Genomic DNA, 11799 nt, shown 5'->3' with positions numbered 1-11799 from the left:
TAGTGACACTGACTAAGTTCAGGGCAGGCTACTGGGTGGAGGCCGGCTAGTGACACTGACTAAGTTCAGGGCAGGCTACTGGGTGGAGGCCGGCTAGTGACACTGACTAAGTTCAGGGCAGGCTATTGGGTGGAGGCCAACTAGTGACACTGACTAAGTTCAGGGCAGGCTACTGGGTGGAGGCCGGCTAGTGACACTGACTAAGTTCAGGGCAGGCTACTGGGTGGAAGCCGGCTAGTGACACTGACTACGTTCAGGGCAGGCTACTGGGTGGAGGCCGGCTAGTGACACTGACTAAGTTCAGGGCAGGCTACTGGGTGGAGGCCGGCTAGTGACACTGACTAAGTTCAGGGCAGGCTACTGGGTGGAGGCCGGCTAGTGACACTGACTAAGTTCAGGGCAGGCTACTGGGTGGAGGCCGGCTAGTGACACTGACTAAGTTCAGGGCAGGCTACTGGGTGGAGGCCGGCTAGTGACACTGACTAAGTTCAGGGCAGGCTACTGGGTGGAGGCCGGCTAGTGACACTGACTAAGTTCAGGGCAGGCTACTGGGTGGAGGCCGGCTAGTGACACTGAGTAAGTTCAGGGCAGGCTACTGGGTGGAGGCTGGCTAGTGACACTGACTAAGTTCAGGGCAGGCTACTGGGTGGAGGCCGGCTAGTGACACTGACTAAGTTCAGGGCAGGCTACTGGGTGGAGGCCGGCTAGTGACACTGAATAAGTTCAGGGCAGGCTACTGGGTGGAGGCCGGCTAGTGATTGCAATTTAAAAGTCTGATGGCCTTGAGATAGAAGTTGTTTTTCAGTCTCCGGGTCTCAGCTTTGATGCACCTGTACTGACCTCGCTTTCTGGTTGATTGCGGGTGATCAGGCTGTTGGTCTGGTGGTAGATATCCTTGATGAGTTTGGCATTCCTGTGACACCGGGTGCTGTAGGTGTCCTGGAGGGCAGGCAGTGTGCTCCTGGTGATGCGTTGGGTGGAACGCATCACCATCTGGAGAGCCCTGCATTTGTGGACGGTGCAGTTGCTGTACCAGGCTGTGATACAGCACGACAGGATGCTCTCAATGGTGCACCTGTAAAAGTTTGTGAGGGTCTTAGGGGGCCAAGCCAAATTTCTTCAGCCTCCTGAGGTTGACGACGCGCTGTTGCACATTCTTCAACACACTGTCTGTGTGGGTGGACCATTTCAGATCGTCAGTGATGTGTACGCAGAGGAACTTGAAACTTTCCACCTTCTCCTCTGCGGCCCCATTGATGTGGATGGGGGCGTGCTCCCTCTGCTGTGTCCTGGTCCATGATCAGCTCCTTCATTTTGTTGACGTAGAGGGAGACATTATTTTCCTGGCTCCTCTCCACCAGGGCTCTCACCTCCTCCCTGTAGGCCGTCTCGTCATGGTTGGTAATCAGGTCGACCACTGTTGTGGCGTCTGCAAACTTGATGATTGAGTTGGATGCATGCGGGGCCGCGCGATAAACAGGGATTACAGGAAGGGGCTGAGCATGCATCCTTGTGGGGCTCCTGTGTTGAGGTTCAGCGTAGTGGTGGTGTTGTTGCCTACCTTCACCACCTGGGAACGGCCAGTCAGGAATTTCCTGAAGTATTTCCATTGTATATAACTTACTAGTATAAGAATTTTTATTTATTTATTTTTTGTTGAATTTACCCCTTTTTCTCCCCAATTTCTTGGTATCCAATTGTTTAGTAGCTACTATCTTGTCTCATCGCTACAACTCACATACGGGCTCGGGAGAGACGAAGATTGAAAGTCATGCACAACCCAACCAAGCCGCACTGTCTTCAAGGGGCAGTGTTGTATTTTGAAACAGGCTTGAATAAGCTAAGCAGCCAATTAGCAGAGGGTAGCATAATTTGTCTGATTCTCTGTAATAATGGTATGGGAATAATAATGCTTTTTATTTTGTAAATTCGTTTCTTGCATCAAACAACACAACAACATGTTTAGTCACTTTGTCTGAAGGACAAGTGGATTAACAGGTTAATGTCAAGCCCTGCATGTTTTTTATTTTTGGCTGCTGCTGTAGGCTGAATGATAGAACAGCTATTTCCATGTTAAATGTGATGGGATGCATTTTCTCCATGTGGTTGATGGTAGGCCACTCTGGTAGTCCCACATTATGATCAAATAGCCACAGTAGCCCACTTGGCCACTGTTAAAACTGTAACTTAAAGTAGGTACAGCCTCAGTGTTCATAGTGAACACATACCAGATGTTGCACAGAATTTTCACAATGTTCAAGTTTGCACTCAGCAGACCTGACATCTGCTCAGTACTGAAAACAAAAAGAGGGAACATTGTGTACCACTACACTGCTTTGGCAAAATCTACTAATTGTATTTCATGCCAATAAAGCAATCTGAATGAGAAAAAGAGAGAGGCATTTCAGCTAGCCTGTGGGAAGTGTTGGGTTTCTACTAGGAGTCCTTCAGGGTGTTAGGTTAGAGGTGTTAAGTCAGTCTGCCAAAGTCACATACAGCATCCAGCCATGTAGAAAGAGCATAGCAAATAATGCAGACAGCCAGACAGAGAGAGAGAGAGAGAGAGAGACTGGTGGAGGAGGTGAGGGAAGGAGAGAGGGAGCATGAGAGGAGGAGCAGGAGGGGATAGCAGAAAGAAGAGAAAAAGAGAGAGGAGAGAAGGGTTGCCAAGAGAAACAGAAGACAAACTTGACAGGAAGAGAGGAGAGAAGGAAAGAAGGGGAGTGAGAACAGTACCCTGGAATAGCCAGGGAGCAACTAGAGCTGTAACAGACTCCTCCCCCTCAATCCCTCCCCTCTCGCTTCATCTCCTTCTCTTTCCCCATCTCGCTCTCTCTGTCGCTGAGGCAGTCTGCTACTCTGTCGTCTGACCAGGCAGTTAACAGAGGAGAGAGCTCAGCAACTGGAAAGAAAAGGAGAAGGAGAAAGAGAAAGAGAGAATTATTCTCATGACTTTCTGTATTTCAGTATGAAAGTTTGTTTCTCTAAGAGAGGTTCCTCTGATTCTGAGTTTTAACTGGACTTTTTGCTTCCTCTGTGTTGTTATCTGTGGACACTCTCTGGACATTCCTTTGGGATTTACTCGGACCGCACCGCGAGGATCTAGTGTGTTTGTGTGTTCGCTGGGCCATGCCCGCCACTGATGGCCGGTCATCCAGTGCCAGGGGTACATCATTAAAAGGGGGCCACCTCCACAGGGGCTGTGCCTGCCAGCACTTATTCCGTAAAGTCCTGATCAAGTGTGGCTGCTGCTATGCCCGGGTCAGAGGTTAGTAGTACAATACACACACGTCTGCTGTTGTGTGTGTGTGTTTTATATTGTGTGTGTGTTTGTGTGTGTTTATATATTGTGAGTGTATGCATGTGTCTGTGTGATTCAACAACCCAACTACTACCCTCCTCATTTTTTATTTTACCTTTATTTAACTAGGCAAGTCAGTTAATAACAAATTCTTATTTTCAATGATGGCCGAGGAACAGTGGGTTAACTGCCTGTTCAGGGGCAGGACGACAGATTTGTACCTTGTCAGCTCTTCTTCCCTGTAATACCACTGTCAGTTCAACATTAATTTTCTTCCCTCTCTGCCATATTTGCTCAGATGTCCAGCCACCGCCTCCTTATCTTGCTCTCTGTTCTGCAGGGAGAGTGTACTGTGTAGTGTGTACTAATAGTTTAAGTGTGCCTATTGCTCCTCTCCTCCACACTGCCCCCAGCTGGAGCAACAGATGTGTGCTTGTGTACTGTAGAGAGACAGGGACAGGGACGAGGGACAGGGACGAGAATAGTGTATGTGTTTGCTTGTGTACTGTAGAGAGACAGGGACGAGGGACAGGGACTAGAATAGTGTGTGTGTATTTGCTTGTGTACTGTAGAGAGAGGCAGGGACAGGGACTATAATAGTGTGTGTATTTGCTTGTGTACTGTAGAGAGAGGCAGGGACAGGGACTAGAATAGTGTGTGTGTGTGTTTTACTTGTGTACTGTAGAGAGAGGCAGGGACAGGGACTAGAATAGTGTGTGTGTGTTTGCGTGTGTACTGTAGAGAGAGGCAGGGACAGGGACTAGAATAGTGTGTGTGTGTTTGCGTGTGTACTGTAGAGAGAGGCAGGGACAGGGACTAGAATAGTGTGTGTGTGTTTGCATGTGTACTGTAGAGAGAGGCAGGGACAGGGACTAGAATAGTGTGTGTGTGTGTTTGCTTGTGTACTGTAGAGAGATGCAGGGACAGGGACTAGAATAGTGTGTGTGTGTGTTTGCGTGTGTACTGTAGAGAGAGGCAGGGACAGGGACTGGAATAGTGTGTGTGTATTTGCTTGTGTACTGTAGAGAGAGGCAGGGACAGGGACTAGAATAGTGTGTGTGTGTTTACTTGTGTACTGTAGAGAGAGGCAGGGACAGGGACTAGAATATTGTGTGTGTGTTTGCGTGTGTACTGTAGAGAGAGGCAGGGACAGGGACTAGAATAGTGTGTGTGTGTTTACTTGTGTACTGTAGAAAGATGCAGGGACAGGGACTAGAATAGTGTGTGTGTGTTTGCGTGTGTACTGTAGAGAGAGGCAGGGACAGGGACTAGAATAGTGTGTGTGTGTTTACTTGTGTACTGTAGAAAGATGCAGGGACAGGGACTAGAATAGTGTGTGTGTGTGTTTGCTTGTGTACTGTAGAGAGAGGCAGGGACAGGGACTAGAATAGCGTGTGTGTGTTTACTTGTGTACTGTAGAGAGAGGCAGGGACAGGGACTAGAATAGTGTGTGTGTGTTTGCGTGTGTACTGTAGAGAGAGGCAGGGACAGGGACTAGAATAGTGTGTGTGTGTTTACTTGTGTACTGTAGAAAGATGCAGGGACAGGGACTAGAATAGTGTGTGTGTGTTTGCGTGTGTACTGTAGAGAGAGGCAGGGACAGGGACTAGAATAGTGTGTGTGTGTTTACTTGTGTACTGTAGAGAGAGGCAGGGACAGGGACTAGAATAGTGTGTGTGTGTTTGCTTGTGTACTGTAGAGAGAGGCAGGGACAGGGACTAGAATAGTGTGTGTGTGTTTACTTGTGTACTGTAGAAAGATGCAGGGAAAGGGACTAGAATAGTGTGTGTGTGTTTGCGTGTGTACTGTGTTGGAGAGAGGATGGATTAGGGACAGGGACTAGAATAGTGTGTGTGTGTTTTCTCTCTCTCTCCCTACTTGTGTACTGTAGAGTTTTTAAGTCGAGAGAAGGGACAGGGACTAGAATAGTGTGTGTGTGTTTTTACTTGTGTACTGTAGAAAGATGCAGGGAAAGGGACTAGAATAGTGTTTTGTGTGTGTTTGCTTGTGTACTGTAGAGAGAGGCAGGGACAGGGACTAGAATAGTGATTTATATGTGTGTGTTTGCTTGTGTACTGTAGAGAGAGGCATGGACAGGGCATGGAGAAGTCACAGAATCTACCAGTAATATGGAGAGAAGAAAAATATTGCGTGTCAGTTTGTGTGTGTTTAGGTCCTTGAGAGAGATATCACCCATCTGGGTGTCTGTGTTGGCTAAATACGTGCAGCACATGGATGGATTAAAACACCAGGGGACGGAGCTGATTCTTCAGACTTGGCTACTCTGAAGAATTCCACCACCTCAAACAGCAAGCTATTTTAGTCAAAACAGTTATTCTCTCTCTCTCCCTACCCCTTTCCCTCTCTTGCTCTCATTCTCTCTCTCTCTCTCTTGTAAGTTGTGAGTTTTTAAGTCGATAAATGAGAATGAACGTAATCTATTGCTGGTGGAAAAAGCTTCCTTTCTGAGAACAGAGAGCAGAGCATTTCTGGGCAGCCTTTTTACTGTTTTGATCCAACATGAAGTTACTATAAGACTTGTTTTGATCCAACATGAAGTTACTATAAGACTTGTTTTGATCCAACATGAGTTACTATAAGACTTGTTATATTCCAACATGAAGTTACTATAAGACTTGTTTTGATCCAACATGAAGTTACTGTGTGTTAATCCAATAAAACCAGATGATTTATATTTGGCAGTAATAACTAGGAAATACCTTGATCTACTTTAATGACTGGTGCTTTTGGGAAACTAACAAAATTACATTTGGAATATCAATATGAGTCCAGATCTAGACTTACTTTACAGATTAAGTCCATGTGGTTAGCACTGGCTTAGCGTCCCGTGAGTAGTTGAGCACAAGGCTACTATAGAAGTGTGCTGCTTCCATACTCGATAGCTCAGTGTAACCTGGATAAGGTTCCTTGTTCTGTTAGGGTAAGCTCTTTCAGACGGCTGACTGAAAGCTGACTACACATGGCCAGGGTTGCTTCCGTCTGTGTTGTGACGTTTGTAGGTAAAACAGTAGAAAATGTGGTTCTGGATGTGCCATGTGGTCCCAGTTCTCAACAATGTTATTATTCGCTTGCTTAGAATCCCCTACTATTCTAGAATCTTGTCTAGACCCCCTTGCTATTCTAGAATCCTGTCTAGAATCCCCTACTATTCTACAATATTGTCTAGAATCCCTTGCTATTCTAGAATCCTGTCTAGAATCCCCTACTATTCTAGAATCCTGTCTAGAATCCCCTGCTAATCAGAATCCTGTCTAGAATCCCCTACTATTCTAGAATCCTGTCTAGAATCCCCTGCTATTCTAGAATCCTGTCTAGAATCCCCTGCTATTCTTGAATCCTGTCTAGAATCCCCTTCTATTCTAGAATCCTGTCTAGAGCCACATGCTGTTCTAGAATCCTGTCTAGAATCCCATGCTGGTCTCACACATTCTGTAGGGGTGAGTAACCCTGGCAGACTTGCCAGATAAACGAGAGGATGGTAGAGGAGATGGTCACAGAGATCCGTCTCACATCATCATAAGGGTCTGCGTCCCAAATGGCACCTTATTCCCATAGGGCTCTGGTCAATAGTAGTGCACTTTACAGGGAAAAGGCTACTATTTGTGATTAAATGTCACCTTAATGTCACACATGCCCTAGAGGAGTAGGCTAAGGAGACTGGCTGAGATATTCATGACCTAGAGGAGTAGGCTAAGGAGACTGGCTGAGATATTCATGACCTAGAGGAGTAGGCTAAGGAGACTGGCTGAGATATTCATGACCTAGAGGAGTAGGCTAAGGAGACTGGCTGAGATATTCATGACCTAGAGGAGTAGGCTAAGGAGACTGGCTGAGATATTCATGACCTAGAGGAGTAGGCTAAGGAGACTGGCTGAGATATTCATGACCTAGAGGAGTAGGCTAAGGAGACTGGCTGAGATATTCATGACCTGTGGGGGAGAGATGGAGTAGGCTAAGGAGACTGGCTGAGATATTCATGACCTAGAGGAGTAGGCTAAGGAGACTGGCTGAGATATTCATGACCTAGAGGAGTAGGCTAAGGAGACTGGCTGAGATATTCGTCAGTAATGTATGCCAATAGAACCTAAGCTTCCTGTCCCCCCTCCCTCCCCCCTCTCTTGCTCCACTCCATCCCCTCCATCAAGGGTGGTGACTGCAATGCTGTCGTTGCAGAATACAAACAGTCAAATCAATGGAGCAATCTGGACCTCAATAAACCTCCAAGCAGCCACCAAGTCAAGACAAACAACTCCAATCTTTCTAATCAATGCTTAGAGATGGATGAACAAAATCAATGGGTTCCATAGTACAACTTGATGATATGTGAATGTGTGTGAGACACCCGGGAGGCTAATGACATGCATAAACATGAGCTTTTACTATTGAACTTTGGCAGTGACCAGGAGCTGGTGGTGGATACTACTCAGCATGACAGGAGGAGCCCACTGTGGGGGGTGAAAGAGATGGACAGAGAGAGAGGAGGAGCCCACTGTGGGGGTAAAAGAGATGGACAGAGAGAGAGGGGAGGAGCCCACTGTGGGGGAAAGGAGATGGACAGAGAGAGAGAGGAGGAGCCCACTGTGGGGGTGGAAAGAGATGGACAGAGAGACAGAGGAGGAGCCCACTGTGGGGTGAAAGAGATGGACAGAGAGAGAGGAGGAGCCCACTGGACAGGACAGAGAGAGAGGAGGAGCCCACTGTGGGGGAAGAGAGATGGACAGAGAGACAGAGAGGAGGAGCCCACTGTGGTGGTGAAAGAGATGGACAGAGATGGACAGAGAGGAGGAGCCCACTGTGGGGGTAAAAGAGATGGACAGAGAGAGAGGAGGAGCCCACTGTGGGGGTGAAAGAGATGGACAGAGAGAGGAGGAGGAGCCCACTGTGGGGGTAAAAGAGATGGACAGAGAGAGAGGAGGAGCCCACTGTGGGGGTAAAAGAGATGGACAGAGAGAGGAGGAGCCCACTGTGGGGGTAAAAGAGATGGACAGAGAGAGGAGGAGTGGGGGTAAAGCCCACTGTGGGGGTAAAAGAACAGAGATGGACAGAGAGATGGACAGAGGGAGGAGGAGCCCACTGTGGGGGTAAAAGAGATGGACAGAGAGAGAGGAGGAGCCCACTGTGGGGGAAAGAGATGGACAGAGAGAGAGGAGGAGCCCACTGTGGGGGTAAAATAGATGGACAGAGAGAGAGGAGGAGCCCACTGTGGTGGTAAAAGAGATGGACAGAGAGAGAGGAGGAGCCCACTGTGGGGGGAAAGAGATGGACAGAGAGAGAGGAGGAGCCCACTGTGGGGGTAAAAGAGATGGACAGAGAGAGAGGAGGAGCCCACTGTGGGGGAAAGAGATGGACAGAGAGAGAGGAGGAGCCCACTGTGGGGGTGAAAGAGATGGACAGAGAGAGAGAGGAGGAGCCCACTGTGGGGGTAAAAGAGATGGACAGAGAGAGAGAGGAGCCCACTGTGGGGGTAGCAGAGAGGTAAAATAGAGAGGGAGAGGAGGAGCCCACTGTGGGGGTGAAAGAGATGGACAGAGAGAGAGATGGAGGAGCCCCACTGTGGGGGTAAAAGAGATGGACAGAGAGAGAGGAGGAGCCCACTGTGGGGGTGGACAAGAGATGGGGGGTAAAATAGATGGACAGAGAGAGAGGAGGAGCCCACTGTGGTGGGGGGAGAGAGGAAAGAGATGGACAGAAGAGATGGACAGAGAGAGAGGAGGAGCCCACTGTGGTGGTGAAAGAGATGGACAGAGAGAGAGGAGGAGCCCACTGTGGTGGTGAAAGAGATGGACAGAGAGAGAGAGAGAGGAGGAGCCCACTGTGGGGGTAAAGTGGACAAAGAGATGGACAGACTGTGGGGGAGATGGACAGAGAGGAGGAGGAGCCCACTGTGGGGTGAAAGAGATGGACAGAGAGAGGGAGGAGCCCACTGTGGGGGTAAAAGAGATGGACAGAGAGAGAGGAGGAGCCCACTGTGGGGGGAAAGAGATGGACAGAGAGAGAGGAGGAGCCCACTGTGGGGGTGGACAGAGAGATGGACAGAGATGGACAGAGAGAGGGAGCCCACTGTGGGGGTAAAGAAGATGGACAGAGAGAGGACAGGAGGAGCCCACTGTGGTGGTGAAAGAGATGGACAGAGAGAGGAGGAGCCCACTGTGTGGGGGTAAAAGGAGATGGACAGAGATGGACAGAGAGAGGAGCCCACTGTGGGGGTAAAAGAGATGGACAGAGAGAGAGGAGGAGCCCACTGTGGGGTGAAAGAGATGGACAGAGAGAGAGGAGGAGCCCACTGTGGGGTGAAAGAGATGGACAGAGAGAGAGGAGGAGCCCACTGTGGGGGGGAGGAGCCCACTGTGGGGGTAAAAGATGGACAGAGAGGAGCCCACTGTGGGGGTAAAATAGATGGACAGAGAGAGGAGGGCAAAATGAGGAAAAGGAATGCACTGTGGGTTCTGGTTGATATCTGTGTTGGACAGAGAGATATCTGTGGGGGTGTTGTTCTGAGATGAAATCTGTGTTGTTCTGGATGGACAGAGATATCCCACTGTGGTTCTGGTGAAATCTGTGATGGACAGAGAGAGCTGTGTTGTTCTGGTTGATATCTGTGTTGTTCTGGATGAAACTGTGGTGGTGAAAGGATGGACATCTGTGTTGTTCTGGTTGATATCTGTGTTGTTCTGGTTGAGGAGCCCATCTGTGGTTCTGGTTGAAATCTGTGGACAGATGAGAGATCTGTGGGGGTAAAATATCTGATGTTGTTCTGGATGAAATATGTGTGTTCAGAGAGATATCTGTGTTGTTCTGGAGATATCTGTGGGGTTCTGGTTGATGGACAGAGAGTTGTTCTGGATGCCCATCTGTGGTGTTCTGGTTGATGGACAGAGTTGTTCTGGTTGATATCTGTGTTGTTCTGGTTGATATCTGTGTTGTTCTGGAGAAACTGTGTTGTTCTGGTTGATATCTGTGTGGTTCTGAAAGAGATGGTGTTGTTCTGAGGACAGATATCTGTGTGGTATCTGTGTTGTTCTGGATGATATCTGTGTTGTTCTGGTTGATATCTGTGTTGTTCTGGATGGACAGTGTTGTTCTGGTTGATATCTGTGTGTTCTGGTGGAAAATGTGTTGTTCTGGATGATGCATCTGTGTTGTTCTGGTTGATATCTGTGTTGTTCTGGTTGATATCTGTGTTGTTCTGGTTGATATCTGTGTTGTTCTGGATGATATCTGTGTTGTTCTGGTTGATATCTGTGTTGTTCTGGATGATATCTGTGTTGTTCTGGTTGATATCTGTGTTGTTCTGGTTGATATCTGTGTTGTTCTGGTTGATATCTGTGTTGTTCTGGATGAAATATGTGTTGTTCTGGTTGATATCTGTGTTGTTCTGGTTGATCTGTCATAGCTGGTCAGCAACATTGGTTGGCTACTGGGCTGCTGGCTACTGGGCTGCAGGAGTTACCTTTAACCCTGCAGAATGAGTTAATTTTAATTGAAAATTATTAAAGGCATGACAAATCATGAAAGTGTTTGGCTGTTAGTTTGAGTCATATTTCATAATCTGATAGGAAGCATCCAACCTGGTGATGTTTTTAGTATTTGGTCAAAACTGCGCAGGCCTGTAGCATTGTTGAAGTGTTTTGTTTTTTGGGGCCAGGCTAGCTCATCTTGGCCTCTGAGAAGACAGGGGTCGTAAGTCATAGAGTTATTGAGCAGCTGTAGCTCTGCTCCCTGCTTCTCCTAGCCTCTCCCTGTACCAACGATAGCCTCCTCCTCCCTATCCCAACCCTTAAAAGCCTCCTACCCTACCCTACCCTACCCTACCCTACCCCAACCCCTAAAACCTCCTACCCTACCCCAACCCTTAAAAGCCTCCTACCCATACCCTACCCTACCCCAACCCCTAAAACATCCCTACCCTACCCCAACCCCTAAAACCCCTAAACCCTACCCCAACCCCTAAAACATCATACCCTACCCCAACCCCTAAAACATCATACCCTACCCCAACCCCTAAAACATCATACCCTACCCCAACCCCTAAAACATCATACCTACCCCAACCCCTAAAACATCATACCCTACCCTACCCCCTACCCCAACCCCTAAAACATCTCCTACCCCAACCCCTACCCCAACCCCCCCAAAAAACATCATACCTACCCCAACCCCTAAAACCCTACCCTACCCCAACCCCTAAAACATCCTACCTACCCTACCCCAACCCCTAAAACCAACCCCTAAAAACCTCCCCTACCCCAACCCCCCTACCCTACCCCAACCCCTAAAAGCCTCCTACCCTACCCCAACCCCCCCAAAAAACTCCTACCCCCCTACCCCAACCCCTAAAACATCATACCCTACCCCAACCCCTAAAACATCATACCCTACCCCAACCCCTAAAAGCCTCCTACCCTACCTCAACCCCTAAAAAACCCCTGCCCTACCCCAACCCCTAAAAGCCTCCTACCTACCCTACCCCAACTCCT

General features: G+C 48.5%; 1 protein-coding gene across 2 annotated transcripts in view; it reads left to right on the top strand.

The window, feature by feature from the left end:
• Nucleotides 1-2814: 2814 nt before the first annotated feature.
• LOC135504018 (rho guanine nucleotide exchange factor 25-like) overlaps nucleotides 2815-11799 on the top strand; it is a 105452-nt gene continuing 96467 nt past the window's right edge. Inside the window, exon 1 of one of the 2 annotated variants that reach the window (XM_064922263.1) lies at nucleotides 2815-3268. In XM_064922263.1, the coding sequence (XP_064778335.1) occupies nucleotides 3130-3268 (139 nt within the window). In that variant the 5' untranslated portion in view covers nucleotides 2815-3129. The remainder of the gene's footprint in view (nucleotides 3269-11799) is intronic. The other variant, XM_064922264.1, reaches the window with a different exon arrangement.

Source organism: Oncorhynchus masou, chromosome 18 (genome assembly GCF_036934945.1).
Source record: "Oncorhynchus masou masou isolate Uvic2021 chromosome 18, UVic_Omas_1.1, whole genome shotgun sequence".
NCBI classification, from domain to species: domain Eukaryota; kingdom Metazoa; phylum Chordata; class Actinopteri; order Salmoniformes; family Salmonidae; genus Oncorhynchus; species Oncorhynchus masou.
Note: the sequence above shows the minus strand (reverse complement) of the source record. Positions and strands in the feature narration are given on the sequence as shown.